The 16,734-nt window shown below is 42.0% G+C and overlaps 2 protein-coding genes across 2 annotated transcripts in view; both read right to left on the bottom strand.

The window, feature by feature from the left end:
- The window catches only part of med30 (mediator complex subunit 30), a 121,877-nt gene extending 111,128 nt beyond the window's left edge, over positions 1–10,749 (bottom strand). Inside the window, exons 1-2 of the mRNA XM_084312263.1 lie at positions 10,689–10,749; positions 9,683–9,977 (exon numbers count right to left, since the gene is read on the bottom strand). Coding sequence (XP_084168389.1) covers positions 9,683–9,847 — 165 coding nt within the window. The 5' untranslated portion in view covers positions 9,848–9,977; positions 10,689–10,749. The remainder of the gene's footprint in view (positions 1–9,682; positions 9,978–10,688) is intronic.
- Positions 10,750–14,545: 3,796 nt separating this feature from the next.
- Positions 14,546–16,734, bottom strand: part of slc30a8 (solute carrier family 30 member 8) — a 56,154-nt gene continuing 53,965 nt past the window's right edge. The window contains exon 9 of the mRNA XM_084312856.1: positions 14,546–15,715. Within this exon, the coding sequence (XP_084168982.1) occupies positions 15,570–15,715 (146 nt within the window). The 3' untranslated portion in view covers positions 14,546–15,569. The remainder of the gene's footprint in view (positions 15,716–16,734) is intronic.

Genomic DNA, 16,734 nt, shown 5'->3' with positions numbered 1-16,734 from the left:
ATATCCATAGAGCTTTTAGAAAAGTGTGGATTTGTCTCCCAAAAGAATGATTGATTAATGAATTTATCATTAAAAAAATGTTGAATGTTGTCGTTTACAATTACATGTTGCAGGCATGTATCCCCTCCCTACTTCCCATTTCCTCATGTGGAATGCACCTGATTGGATCAATTACATGCTGGTGTTCTAGTGCGACATCTAGTGGATGAACATTAGCACCTTTTTTTAATGGAAAATAAAAATATATTTGTATTTATTTTTAAATCAGTTGACACTTGCGGGATTGACACAAGGGGGAGTACTAACATTCTTGTTAATCGGCCATGCAGGTGCAGTTATAAATGGTAAATTTATATAGTGCTTTTATCCAAAGCACTTTACAATTTTGTTCCTCACATTCACTCACACATTCACACACCGATGGCGGAGGCAACCATGCAAGGTGCCAACCTGCACATCGGGAGACATTTAGGGGTTAAGTGTCTTGCTCAAGGACACATCGACACGCTCCACGGGAGGAGCGGGAATCGAACCGGGAACCTTCCGACTACCAGATGACTGCTCTACCTCCTGAGCCACCGTCGCCGATATGGGCCTGATTACTTGGTCTGTCACTATATATACTATGTCCTTTGACCACCCCCCAGGTCAGCCTTACTGAACCTATTTCACACTAGAGGGATGGTATTTTAAGAGAAGCCACTGACCTTTTAAGACAACTGCCTAATGTCAAACTGGAGCCCCTCGAGTCTGATTTACATCTGATTACTTTGAACATTACCTCTCTTTACACACATTTACCGTATGAGGAGGCATTACAGTTTTGTTTCAGAGACCTGAAAAACTCCCATGCAATTATTTTGTCTTGGATTTAGTATCAATATTGATCTAGAAGAATGATTTCCTATTTGAGACCGACTCCCATCTTCAGAATCATGGCGCAGCTACGGGCTCCATTTTCTCTCCTGATTATGCTAATCTTATTCATGGACTACTTAGAACAAAAGCATATTTGGAATAACATTCCATTTTCTGATTAGACACTATGGTGTGGTTATTTGGATGATATTGTTTGGAAAGCCCCACTTGAAACATTTGATACTTTTCGTGTTTGTTTATATATATATATATATATATATATATACATACATACATACATTATATATATAATGATATATAATATATATATATATCAATGTTATGGTCCCTTCCATCACGTATACTGCAGAGGGTAGCAAGACTGATTGTTTAAATTATCATTGGTAGCAGCTCCAGAAATCTGAGGGTTCCTGGTTCAATCCCGGCAGGGTGTTGAAGTGTCCTTGAGCAAGACACTTAACCTCTACACAGTAACTGCTCCCGACGATGAGCAGGCTGGCACCTTCCATGGGTGACATTTCTGGACACCAGGACAAGCCTGAACGCAGGAAGTATATCCTCGACTTTATACACCAAGTAAACTGATCGAAATAGTCTTCTTCTTCATGCATCTAGTGCACATCCTACTCCCTTAACGAGGGGCCTTCCATACTCAGTTTGTGAGATTGAAACGTTATTTAGATACTTGCTGCAGCACGGGCGGCTACGTGGTGCAGTGGGCAAGGCGCTCACCACGAATACTGGAGACGCTGGGTTCGCCTGTTGGAGCCCAGCGCTCCACATTGCTTTCAGTTTAGCTGGTCGTCCATACTAATACACATTGGCAGTATTAGGGGGTGGGAAACTGATGGGTGGGGATCGGGCTTTGTGGACAGCAACTCCTACAGGTCGGTTGGTGCGCCTGCGCAGTAGAATCAGGAGGCGATGGGGGCGGCGCCCCTCCAAAGCGCAGACCCCTGACGCTGAAAGATCGAGCCGTGCAGGTGAAAAGATGCGACTGCTGTTACCTCGAGTATCGGAGGGGACTCGTGCTATGTCCATAATGCAGCCGGCTTGTGCGAGGCAAGAAACAGCGTTCGAGACAGGGGAGGGTTGAATTGGATTATACGAAATTGGGATGGGAGAAAAATAGAAAATGGGAGAAAAAGTGGATAAAAAAAAAAGATACTTGCTGCAGCACCTCAGGCTTTGAGCAGAAGGTCATAGAAAGGTATGATTGTTTCCTTACTCGTTCCTATCCCAGATGGTAGGACACAGTCCTCGATACGGTGCATCCATACAGACATCAATGGGCCAGGACAGAGCAAAGCTCTGTGACTTGTGCTACCCCTTATTCCTCTATGAGCCAGGAGATACAAATGTACGGAGATCAGATCTTGTATGTCAAAGACCATCTGCTCAACCACCTCTGTTTTGTCACTACAGACCCAGAAACAATATGGAGGACTTCCTGGTTAGAGTGGACCCACATAACCCATCGCCAGACTCTGGACACCTTACCCAAATGACAGGTTCCTACCTCAGCATGCAAGGAGTCATGTAGGCACACCTACATGTACTTTTGTTAGCCACGGTATGATATAAGACTACATGCAACTCTAGTAATGTAATGTATCGGATTTCCTGCCCTGTGTGGACTTCAATATAATGGTGACAAGTAAAAACAAGGATTATTGAAAACAAAATCAAGAGAGGGGATGAAAGGTCATTTTAAAGATGCCAGCAACCCTATTTCCGCTCTGACTTCCTGTGTGATCAACACACCACGCAGGGGAGGGGATGTGGAACAACGTCCATTACAGACAGAGTGCAAATGGATTTGATCTCTCCACCCTGCAGGCCTTAACACTTTAATCGCCATGGGTTAAATTAATAATTTACCATCCCTCGCCAGCTCTATTTGTCTATGGAGAAGTTCCCCTTCTTTGCAGGGCTATAACTTTTTAAATTCTATTGCTACATTGCCATTATTATGGCCCATTCAATGTCCTATATGTATTGTTCAGGGTGTAGCAACGTTAAACTTTTACATTCACATATTCATACTAAAATATGGTCTAAAGTATAAGTATGTTTTTATCGTTTTCTGCAGCTTTCTTCAGAACGTGATTTATAGCCCTAAATGCATTATATTGATGATCAAATACAGTTTGGTAGGAATCTGTGCGAGATAAAAAGTTTCAACTGGACGTGCTTCTAGGAGTTACTACATATCATCTGATGATGACCGGATGGACGGGGGATCGTTTATAATTCCGTGGGCAGCGTTAGATGATTCATCCAGAGTGGGTCATATGTTCATCAGATCAGTTAGTATAGAATACGTTAGAAAATAACGCTGAATCTTACCGTGGTTTCCTCGCGCCGCTGGCAGATGAGCGTGGAACAGATTTTTTTCTATTATGGGATGTAGAAATGCCCGATCCATTTCCAGGTTGTATAATAGTATATACGTCCAAATAACGTTGTTTATTGAGTTAGGGCGAGCTATCTATTATCCAGTGTTTCAAGATGGAGTCGCGGTAGCTATAGCGAGTGGCCGGACCACATTTGGATGAGTACTACCGGTTCAAAGGTTAATATCCGGTTGGCGATCTGCCGATCGGCCACCAGATGGCGCTCTTGAACCGCTAGAGAGTTGAGAGGAGATCAGCAGTGTGTCTCAGGGCTCCGGAAAGGAAATATGATTTCGATGACAGATTTTTGAAATATTGACATCAAAGACGAGTTACGGCGTCTTCGGCAGAATGAGCATGGCTCGGAATGACGTGAAAACTCGTTCCCGGCGATCATAGTGTTAATTAGGAGACGTTATTGATTTGCTTCATCTAATACAGTATACAGTACCGTTTTGACACATCTTTTGACGTATGGTGAATATATTGATTGTTATCATATGCTGTAAGTACATTATTTCACTGCTGTATTTTGTACATATTGAAATGTGATAATTTTGTCTCTCTCTATATATATATATATATATATATATATATAGTCATCTGTTATCATTATGCCTTCTAGCATTAGCTTGTAATGTCCGATTTGAGCATATTGTATTTTATTGGTCCTGTACCTTTACGTATCTAGTGATTGGTAACCCTGCCTCTATAAACAGGATTCAGGTATGTTGCCCTGCCCTCTTTATGGCAGACTGAAGGAGGTATCTTACCTAGGTGTTGCCCTGCCCTCTTTATAGCAGACTGAGAAGGTATCTTACCTAGGTGTTGCCCTGCCCTCTTTATAGCAGACTGAGAAGGTATCTTACCCAGGTGTTGCCCTGCCCTCTTTATAGCAGACTGAGAAGGTATCTTACCCAGGTGTTGCCCTGCCCTCTTTATAGCAGACTGAGAAGGTATCTTACCCAGGTATGTTGCCCTGCCCTCTTTATAGCAGACTGAGAAGGTATCTTACCCAGGTGTTGCCCTGCCCTCTTTATAGCAGACTGAGAAGGTATCTTACCTAGGTGTTGCCCTGCCCTCTTTATAGCAGACTGAGAAGGTATCTTACCCAGGTGTTGCCCTGCCCTCTTTATAGCAGACTGAGAAGGTATCTTACCCAGGTGTTGCCCTGCCCTCTTTATAGCAGACTGAAGAAGGTATCTTACCCAGGTGTTGCCCTGCCCTCTTTATAGCAGACTGAGAAGGTATCTTACCCAGGTGTTGCCCTGCCCTCTTTATAGCAGACTGAGAAGGTATCTTACCCAGGTGTTGCCCTGCCCTCTTTATAGCAGACTGAGAAGGTATCTTACCTAGGTGTTGCCCTGCCCTCTTTATAGCAGACTGGAGAAGGTATCTTACCTAGGTGTTGCCCTGCCCTCTTTATAGCAGACTGAGAAGGTATATTACCCAGGTGTTGCCCTGCCCTCTTTATAGCAGACTGAGAAGGTATCTTACCTAGGTGTTGCCCTGCCCTCTTTATAGCAGATTGAAGAAGGTATCTTACCCAGGTGTTGCCCTGCCCTCTTTATAGCAGACTGAGAAGGTATATTACCCAGGTGTTGCCCTGCCCTCTTTATAGCAGACTGGAGAAGGTATCTTACCTAGGTGTTGCCCTGCCCTCTTTATAGCAGACTGGAGAAGGTATCTTACCCAGGTGTTGCCCTGCCCTCTTTATAGCAGATTGAAGAAGGTATCTTACCCAGGTGTTGCCCTGCCCTCTTTATAGCAGATTGAAGAAGGTATCTTACCCAGGTGTTGCCCTGCCCTCTTTACCCCAAACGTTTCACCCTACACCTATGTGGTGACACATTAGTTTTGTACATTTACATTATTAAATTATTCATATCTGAGAAGATTATTTTCATCCCTAAGCCTCGGTGTGGACATTCCTTTAGTTTTAATATCAGCATATCCTATATATATCTCATCTCGTGTGTATTTATCTTACGCAACCATATCAGAGTGCAAACTATTTACCAATCTTTATTTATTTTTTTATTACAATAATGATGGCATATCAATGTGGAACTGTAACGCGGAACAGATAGAGGCGGTGAGTCCGCTAGCGAAGGGAAAAGCACTGCAGAGGCAGAACACTCCTGCATGTCTTACCACTAACACACGGTCAATGACTGTCATATTGCATTACTGTTATTTAATATGATGGTGGGCAGAAAATGGAACATTATTGAATTCTACACATTCAACAAGGAACGCATTGACTTTCCTGCCCGCGTAGACATGTGGGTGCACACACACACACAATGTGGAGCTATAATTTTGATAGGCCTAATTCAATCATACTGTGGTATGGCCTAGTTGGTAACAATAAGACAAGACTTAACAACAGCCAGAGCACATGAAAACAACATAACCATGAGTAGTTAATTTTGTTGTATGGTATTTGGTTTGGCTTGCCCCACCAGAGACTCCCCATCCATAAGACCTATTGTGCCTTTTTACACTGGCCTTAAACAGTTTTTTTAAGAATCCCTTTTAAACAGTAAATGATAAATGGACTGCATAGAGAGGCTTCAGTTAATCCAAAACTCTGCAGCCCGACTGCTAAATAGAACCAAAAGGAGAGAGCACATTAGTCCAGTCTTAGCTGCTTTACACTGGCTTCCTGTAACATTTAGAATTGACTTTAAGGTCCTTCTCCTTACATACAAAGCGCTAAATGTACAGGGACCTAGCTACATCGCCAACACTCTAATAAATTAGAGGCCAGCAAGAACACTGCGATCATCAGCTACTGGACTACTAGAGACTCCCAGAAACAGTCAAAAGAGGATCGGTAATGCAGCCTTTATCAACTATGCCCCAAAACTGTGGAACAAACTACCCCAAAACATCAGGGAAGCCAACTCGCTAGACATCTTCAAAAGACAGCTTCAGGCATTTCAATGAAACATCAGGGATATCCTGACAAATTGTACCTTACCTGCACTATTCTTACCCTACCTACTTTCATACACTTCCAATCAAATTCATATGTCGGTTGTATGATGTTAGAGTATGTTAGAGCGACGGACTGCTCTGTTGTCACACTTTTTTACTGTCAGTTCTATTTTATTATTTTTAGCACTTTTATACTCTATCTAATCTATTCTATTTTATTATTTGTATTACTGAAGAACTGTGATTTTCCTTACCTTGCTACCTCTCTATCCCTTTGTATTTAAATGTTTAGTTTTTTATGCTCGCTTATGCCTGTATTTTTTACTGTTGTGAAGCACTTTGAACTGCAACCTCTGTATGCACTGCTCTGTTGTAATTCAAAACTGAACTTTGTAAAGAAACTCAAAGTTAAGAGATTTGTCGTGTGAGTAAGAGTAAGTTAGAGCGACGGACTGCTCTGTTGTATGTTAGAGTGATGCTCTGTTGTATGTTAGAACTTTGTAAAGAAACTTTGGGCTAGATCCACAAAGAATGGATTGCACAGAGCAAGTTGCACCCTTACTTACAATTCATTATGAATTGAAAATGGGGTACCCTGATGTAAACAAGACGAAAGTCTTTCTCTGGTCTGCATCCCCTTAACAATTGTGTGTATTGAGCCGTACTGTATTGTACCCATTCTGCAATCTGTTAATAAAATCTTCATTCAATCAATCAATCTGCACAGTGATTGATTGAAAATTGTATTAACAGATTGCAGAATATTGTACCCATTCTGCAATCTGTTAATACAATTCTCAATCAATCACTGTGCAGATTGATTGATTGAATGAAGATTTTATCAACAGATTGCAGAATGGGTACAATACAGTACGGCTCAATACACACAATTGTTAAGGGGATGCAGACCAGAGAAAGACTTTCGTCTTGTTTACATCAGGGTACCCCATTTTCAATTCATAATGAATTGTAAGTAAGGGTGCAACTTGCTCCGTGCAATCCATTCTTTGTGGATCTAGCCCTAAGTGTTAAGAGCGATGCACTGCTCTGTTGTATGTTAGAGCGATGCTCTGTTGTATGTTAGAACAATCTTATCACACTTTTTTACTGTCCGTTCTATTTTATTATTTTTAGCCTATTTTAAACTGCACTTTTTTACTCTATCTAATCTATTCTATTTTATTATTTGTATTACTGAAGAACTGTGATTTGCCTTACCCTGCTCGCTTATGCCTGTATTTTTTACTGTTGTGAAGCACTTTGAACTGCAACCTCTGTATGAAAAGTGCTATACAAATAAAGTTATTATTATTATTATTATTATTATTATTATATACAGTGCTTTTATCTGAAGAGCTTTACAACATATGCCTCATATTCACCCATTCACACACACACACACACACACACACACACACACACACACAGACGGTGGAGGCAACCATGGAAGGTGCCAACCTGCTCATCGTCGGGAGCAGTTAGAGGTTAAGTGTCTTGCTCAAGGACACTTCAACACCCTGCCAGGATTGAACCAGGAACCTTCAGATTTGCTGCTTCAGTTAGAGGTTAAAAGTGTCTTGCTCAACACCCTGACGGGAGGAGCTGGGATTGAACCAGGAACCTTCAGATTACTGGAGCTGCTACTAACGATTATTTAAGTAATCGATTCATCCAACAATTATTTTATCAATTAAACTACGTGTATGCATCCAAACGATTCATTTTCATCCAAACAACGCAGTCAATTGAACATTTTCAATGACATTTACTTGCATTTTATTTCTCCCATGAATGCTCACTGAAATCCAGCTAACTAGCTAACTAGCTACGTGCACTGACAATTTTTAACTGACTGACGTGCACTGACAATTTTTTTGAGCCTTTAACAATCTTGCTGCTTCTGAATTTAATTATTCCTCTTCTTCTTTTCTATTTACGTCAGACTAGACACATGGGACATTTAACAGCCAACAATGAAATGTTTCGAAGCATCAACGCAGTAATTTTTTATCTATACATTTTTTATCAATTAATTTTGTAATCGATTTACTCGATTTGGTAGATGAATTGTGACACCCCTACAGATTAACAGACCACCACTCGACCTCCTGAGCCGCACCTATATTTCCTTTATAGAATAGAATAGAAATACTTTTATTATCCCGTGGGAAATTAGACCACTCACTGTGATTTTGATTAAACACAAATAGCCCCACTCAAAAGTTTTGGGCCATACATTTAAAACAGCCTAACAACAAGACACATGAAGAATGAGCTTTGTGCAACTTCCATCATAATTCCGGTCCATTTTATTTCACCGTTTACAACCATAACAATGTAAACAGACACTGTATCCTCAAAAGTCATGTAAACGCCACGCCTGTGCCATCACACAGCCTACTGTGAGTCTGTCCTCGGCTAAAGAAATTCTTATTTGACTAAAAAGCACCCGGCTACACTGATCTGGCCCTGAAAGGATATAAATTATATGTATTGGGGCACCATGGTGACGCACCACGTAGCTGCGCTCGCAGTGTAATCGCAGCGTCCTGGGTTCGAATCCGGCCCGGAACCTATGCTGCATGTCTTCCCCAACACTTCACCCAACTTTCCTATCTACAAATAAAGCTGTAAAATACAGAAAAAAATAAATCTTAAAATTAGAACCTAAAGTGTGTTTGCAGCACCAGCTTTGCTCATGTACAGCCACGTGTCCGTCAGCTCCAAAAGGTCATCCTTTACAAATGTGTCTGTCCGCCAAAACAAACGCAAATCTGGCGGAGACAGACTCATCATCAGCCCTGTCCAACGGAGACCGACCGACACAACGGATCATTGCTCTAATAGGCCCCAATAGTCGAGGAATTTGTCGACTAATCGATTCGGCTAGTTGATTTAAATCGACAAATGACATATTGGCATTTTTTTAATGCAAAGTCAATGGGGTCAAACTCCTGTCTGTATTAAGCCGACTGACGGTAAAATAAGTCTACTTTGTGTGCACTGTGGAGTAGATTCCAGTTACCTTCAGTCAGCTTGTACAGACAGGTGCTTGACCCCATTGACTTTGCATTAGTTTGTAGCCGACTAGCCGGAGCTAGTTATAAGGAACAGCATGGATTGCACTGAGAAAGGATTCTGCCGATCGACAACAGTATTGGTAAGGACTACGGTTCCAAATCCCTTTAAGGCTATTACCCTGGGTAATTCTTTACTTATGAGACATGTGAGAGATGAACAGAAAAAGAGAAAGAGAGCAAGAAAGAAAGAGAGCAAGAAAGAAAGAAAGAAAGAAAGAAAGAAAGAAAGAAAGAAAGAAAGAAAGAAAGAAAGAAAGAAAGAAAGAAAGAAAGAAAGAAAGAAAGAAAGAAAGAAAGAAAGAAAGAAAGACGGACAGACAGAACCATTCCCCTAGGAGCTCCATCCCCAGGCCGTCACCACCACCACTAGTCCTCCTCACTGACCTGCATGTTCCTAAGGAGCTGGAAGATCTCCATGGTTCGAAGGACAATGTCCTGGACCGTCTCCTGGCCGATACGGCACAGTGATGCCGTGTTGACGTCCTGCGCCGCCTGGGCCTGCTGCTGCTGCTGCCCGGCAAACGGTGCCGGTAAGGGAGGGGTCGTCATGGCAACAGCAGGTGGAGACAGAGCGGGAGGCGGGGCTACCTGTCGGGCTATTCCACATCCGACACACCTTTACATGCCTTGGTGAAGGGTGCTACAGGTGGGGGGGGGGAGCAGGGGGTGGGCTGCAAGACTGACACACAAGTAGACAGATGAGAAGACAGACAGGTGGACACAGGCGAGGAGACATAGACATTTTAGTTATGCAGATGCTGAATAGATCCAAGAACACCGTCTCACAAATGCATCACAATTACATCAGTACTAATAGTGACGTGTTGGTGTATCATCAATGTCACAAATGCAGATCATGCAGAGAACTAGGTGTACTGTATGTTATCCCAGCCTGTCACTACCACATAACCCAGAAACTCTTTGGGTAAACACTGTACAGAAGTGCCTAGTCCACAGCTTCGACCGGTGTGTTGTCTACTAATGCCACTAACAGTGGTCAATCTCTATTTCTAGGGGTTTCAAGCATCGATGCTCCTACGACAAGGTTACTTCAACTTTGAATGACCAGGTGGAAATGATTAGGTGCCAACATAATCTGCATCATCCATCAACAATGTTTAAAGATAAATTATCAACACCAAACACTGTTGTGGCTCGTTGCTTGGTGGTGACCATGGTCTTTTGAAGAGGATTGTGCAAAAGTCGAGTAATTGTCATAGGTAACTAACGTCAAATAACGTTAAGACAGTCACAGCAAGCATACGACTTTCAGCTGATTCTCAAGCCACTTTCTATATCAATCGACTCGTCTGCAACATGCACCAAGACTTTGCATTGCTGTTCTAATCAATATCCCCTTAAAGAAACATTTTAGAAGTCGTAAAATTACCTGTTTGATGTTAATTTGTCTCTTTTGTTGACATATGTCAAATCCCTTGCGTTTCTCCCAGGATGTCAGCTGCTGTGACTATCGCGAGATTCTTCCAGGACGACGTCTACTAGCTACAGTAATATATAAAGTATACGCGCCCCCCCAAAAAGTATAAGTGTCCCTTGAAATGGGAAAGTATTTCAATGCTTTTAATGTTGTTTTGATATCACAAGGAATACACATTTACATACAACTGCCTATTTTATTGTTCAATAGCCCAGATATATCAAAGGATCACACACATCACACACACCCCGTTTAGAACTGAGTTAGAACATTACGGTAAAGCACAGCACGCTGCTATTTGAGACCTGGTTTCCTTATGCTGAAACCGCCACCTGCTGGTCAATGCACAATGTAGCAAGGGGTGTCTAGATTACAACGCCCAGAAGGTCCTAACCTGAAAATAGCTTATCACTAGTTGGCCAAACTGCAGAGCCAGCTCATTATACATTTTCAGAAGTTGTTTTGTAAACCTGTCCCCTACCTTAACCCCGACATTGACCTTACCAGTCACAGCCAAGGTCCTTCCAGGCAATGGGATCTAGACACTTCCATTTGCCAAACACTGGCTCCTTTCATGTATTAACCTAGAGAATCTCTCTTTGCTTCATGCTCATCCCTCCTGGGTCATCGTGCCCCTTTTCTTTAGCACAATTCCGACTTGTGAATGGCCTTAATAGCATGAGGCTTGGACTTCTTGAACTGTGGTTGAATTAAATCCGTTAAACTTGTATTACCTGCATAGGCGAAGGCTTAGGCTATTGTGAAATATATCACAATTAAAATTAAATGTGGAATACAATAGGCGCCTGGAATAGACAGTATACTCCATCCTGTGCGCTCTGCCGTGCGAAATTACCCCTCTGACCGAGAGTGAGAGGAAATAAGAGCTTTATCGGGGAGAGAAAATAAAAGGCTTTGCCTTCAGGGTTGAACGAGGTTGAAAAAAACTAGATGAGAATGGCTATTACTTAATTTCCATTATACATTTAAATTTGGGGTTACAGGCCGTATTTCAGTTCTCGTTTATCTCCCTCGACTGAAGCACAGTGTGGCTAATACTATAATAACCCAAAGACGTTTCTCCTCTTCTTCTCTGGCTCTAAAAGCCCTCTATCAACCAAATGCAATCTGCTGAAATTGAAAATGCTATGTCAAGTTTACTTGACTGCCTACAACTTCTTAATTGCAGCAAATGTGCTGGTTAGCTCGCTAATGGATGAGTGTGCTCTTCCGATACCCATCTGCCAGATGAACTGAAGCATACCATTTGGAAATGAGTTTCTCTATGATCATCCAGGCTTTCTCTGCCTGCTTAATTATCTGGAGGGAGGGGGGGTCGGAATAAATGTTTTCCTTCAATGAGAACACTCAATGACAGCCTTACATGTGACTGCCTGAGGATTTTCACACGATCAGCACTTACTGTATAAGTGTGTGTGTGTGTGTGTGTGTGTGTGTGCGTGTGTGCGTGCGTGCGTGTGTGTGTGTGTGCGAGTGTGTGTGTTTGTGTGCTGAGGGGCAGTCCCTTACACAACAGCCCATCTATCATTGAAGATCAAAGTTGACAGGCGTACATAAGAAAGTATTGATCCAGTAGAGCCTGACAGACTAGGACTAGGGTATAGGCCTACTAAATCAACAACTTGATTGGTTTCAAATGACTCCCTTCGTATTAATCTTGTCATGCCAAGTTGATGAAAACTGCGTCCGTTTCAGATGACAATCCGACAAAAACACTGTCAAGCCAAGTCAGTGGGAAAAATTCAAAAAAATCTAAAGAGCTATCAAAAACAAACACATTTGTTGTTTGAGGTTACTTTGCCAGTACTTTCATCTTGTCTACACATAATCTGCCGCTGGCTTCCTCTACTCAAACATAAAGGTTTTATATGGCTGGAAGACTGCAGCAGCGCTTGCATACAAACAAAGCCTGGCCCTATAGGCTTCAACATGAATATGTTTGTGGGCCACGAAGTACTCCAACTGCAACCACCAAATCACACCCACTGCTGAATGAGCGAGAGCACACACACACACACACACACACACACACACACACACACACACACACACACACACACACACACACACACACACACACACACACACACACACACACACACACACACACACGCAAATAATAAATAGCTTAAAAGTGCATTGTGTCACCTCTGGTGGCTGAGGGCATTGACGTTTAATGCCAGAGGCCAGCTACAAATAAATGATTAAACAAATAAGACCACCATATACAATATCACATTATGTGTGTGTGTGACTAATACAGAATATAATATTTGACTATATTGTATCTGTAAGTCATTTTGGCCTCCTGCACAGAAACACCATGTTTCACCTGTTTCATCCCATCCTCCAAAACTTTGGAAATGAGAATGTGAAGAGGTATGAGAGAGAGAGAGAGAGAGAGAGAGAGAGAGAGAGAGAGAGAGAGAGAGAGAGAGAGAGAGAGAGAGAGATAATCAGGCATAGATATACTGTATAATATACACAGTTCTCTCCTTGTGAGGAAATATGAGCTGTATAATATCGGTTCGCCGGGAGGGGGGGGGGGGGGGGGTATCAGGACTAAGAAGGATTATAGCTACCTAGCAGTGTTAACTAAAACACAATGATCTGGTTTCCTCCAGGGCCAGGTCTCAGAGTGTGTGTGTACAATGGCCTGCTCTGAAGGCACGGTCCGAAGTCCATCCTGCTGCACATGGCAGCTTTCTCCTCTGGACACAGTCTCTGGACACACCATGTTATCTGGAGGATTAGAGAGCAGAGGAAAGGAGAGAGATACCATATACAGTGTGTGTGTGTGTGCGCGTGCATGCGTGTGTGTGAGGCATTCATATGAGCAGAATAGAGTGCCAAAGAGAGGATCACACTCACACACACGCACACACACACACACACACACACACACACACACACACACACACACACACACACACACAGCCTGCCTATGGGGTCAGACTGAAACCTAGTCTGTTAATCAGAGATGCACATTATTTTATTCCAGAATGTATGTTTGTAAGTGCAAATAACAATAAACATAAACATTCCAAACCCCATGATATACCATTTCAAAGTAACTACTATTGAAATGGTACCAGATATTTGTGAAAGTAGCCAAAAATAAGATACAAATAATAATATTTATATAAACATATAAATTAAATGTAAACTGGACTGTGTGGTAGTGGTAATTAAAGGAATCTGAAGATTCCACCTTAAATTCTTAAATTGACTTCATTCATCAAGTTTATGAACATCGATAAGACTACGTGTCCAAGCTATCCATCTCAGTTATTGGTGATCCCTGGACCGTGCTACACCACACCATGCCTTCATTTCTCTCTGTCTCCGTAAACAGCAAGTGAGACGTAAATACCACAGGGTCAATACCACAGAGGGGCCCCGGGGGCCCCAAAATGGCCGACCAGTTGCACTGACATCTCTCAGTTGCAGTAGTATGGCTCAAGGTCAAGGAGGGAGCTGGGAAACTGTTATTAACAGGGATCAGCATGCACCAAAAACAGTGGATCCATTGTCTCCTGTTGCCCGGCAACCCCTGATCCCTGGGAAGTGCTGAGGTGAGCAGGGGAAAAGTATAGCCTACTGTACACCACAATGGTTTTTAATACTACTGTAAATCAGACCTAGACGAAATGATATATTACAGACATATATACACACACGTTATTCTTTTTCTTTGTAATATTTTATTGAATGAAAAAAATCTTCATTTTTATTAGTTATTTTTTACAACTGTATGTAGTGTAAGAAAAAAATATTGCTCTCAGGTTTCAAATGCATCAGACACAACAGTAACTTGTTGTCTAGGCCTAATAATGCCGTTTCTTTTAGCCCCACCAGCCAAAATTATTTACAAGTGGACAGGGGGAAAAGGGGCTAAAAGTGTTTTGAATGGTTATTTATAATAAAACACAAGATACCTGTGCCCTAATGATAAGGATAAACGCTTGTACAATGGAACTACACACTATGAATGTATTACATGGCCCATAACGGCCCAAAAAAAGCATTGCCAACTTCAACAGAATAGTGCCATGAATAGACAATCATCCAGAGCATTTCATTATTGTAGCATATTCAAGTGGCATATGTGCAGATTTAAGTTAACATTACAGTATATAGTGGCCTCCATGTAAACATGAAAAAACTGAGGCTATACTTATTCAGCACAGGATATGTTACATTTATTCCAAATTTACAAGGACTGGGGAGAGGTGAGGCACGCTTCAAATTTATTTTGTGTATTCTAAGAGGAAATAGCTATCTTAAAGGAACACACTAACATTATGGGAAATGCACTTACCGGCTGCAAGCTAGCCTAGCTTAGCACAAATTAATGGAAGTGGATACGGATTGGCTAGCCTGTCTTAAAACTATTCCATTCATTAGGCTAGCTTGCAGCCGGATAGCTTTCTACTGAACACACAGAGAAGAAATTGGTATCTATCTTCTTGCCTGACTCTGGAGAAGATGGTAAGCACATTTCCCATAATGTTGACGTGTTCTTTTAAACCATCTTGTCGTTTATTGGGATACACATTCCATACCATCTCTTCAGCATTCAATTCTTTGGGAATGTTTGCACAGAGGCACTGAGACATTGGCAAGCGATTGTGGACCGACAGCCACACTAAAGAATTTAAACCAAAACAGAGGGTTGACACCGTTCAGAACAGCCACAGACTATCGTCACAGCAAATAAAGCACTGTTTTAGAGCTTAGCCTCATGCCTCAGGTCCTTTAGCTGCTCCTTTGGAGACTCAGACCGGAGGGAGTAGTGCCCCAGGCAGACGCCTACTTCTCGGGGTCCTCGCATAGAAGACACCCAGGCTTCAGATTGGCCTGCCGCTCCATCTGAATGGTGATGGAGTGGAAGTTGAAAGAGGAAAAGCAAGCCTGGGTCATCTCCCTCAGCACAGACTGGGCATCCCCTGAGTCATCTGTGCGAGAGAGAGAGAGAGAGAGAGAGAGAGAGAGAGAGAGAGAGAGAGAGAGAGAGAGAGAGAGAGAGAGAGAGAGAGAGAGAGAGAGAGAGAGAGAGAGAGAGAGAGAGAGAGGCAAAGGAAATTAGTACTAATGAAAATAAATCTATGCCTCCCAGCCAACACAAAGAACTATTTCTCAGTGCTTTTTCCAGGGGAGAAGATAACCAATAGTCAAGACAATGACTGAGTTTGACAGAAACAGGACTGGGTCATTGAGCTTTGAATGGTCCCCATTAGCTATGTCTTAGCTTGCAGGTACAGATCATGTTTTTATGAAGTTAATATCCCCAAAAACAGTGTAGTCAAGTCACGCTACTTTCTGTGTTTGCATTCCATTGTTTGGATTAACAGACTGTTTTAGACCCTCAGGCTGTTCTTGTCCTCAGTCGGGGGTGAGTGTGCCAGCATTGCAAGTTCACAGAACCAGAAGAATTGCTGTACCATTTCTGCATGCTTCAACTTGGATAGTGGAAGCCATTTTAGCATTCTCACATTCCCCTATCCCATGCAGTATATCCTACTTTATAATGCCATACAATTTTTGTGTAAGCCCAAATTAGTTTAATTATTTTTGCATTGCTAGCCGGTTTAAAACCTCAGAATTAAAACCTAATTTGGGCGTAAGAGCTGACACAAAAATGTTATGACCTAATAAAAGTCAAGTTCAAGTTTCAAGTTTCAAGTTTCTTTAATAGTTGTCATACAGAAGTACAGAATACTTTTGTACAAAATGCTTCTTACTGTTGCGCTCCAGAGACTGTGCATGACAAGATAAGTATGAAATAAAAACATAGTAAAAATTAGAAGTAAAAAAAGAGGTCACAGTGTTCAGTTTAGACATATGTACAATGTTCGTAGACGTAGTTACCATACAATATACAATACTGTGCAGTGTACTAATATACAATGCTATATAGTGCAAGGCATAAATGGACGAGGTGCAGTTTAGGTACAATTCACAGTAGGTGTACGAG

This window comes from Notolepis coatsorum (assembly GCF_963971535.1).
Source record: "Notolepis coatsorum genome assembly, chromosome: 4".
NCBI classification, from domain to species: domain Eukaryota; kingdom Metazoa; phylum Chordata; class Actinopteri; order Aulopiformes; family Paralepididae; genus Notolepis; species Notolepis coatsorum.
This window is presented reverse-complemented; position numbering and strand designations above follow the sequence as displayed.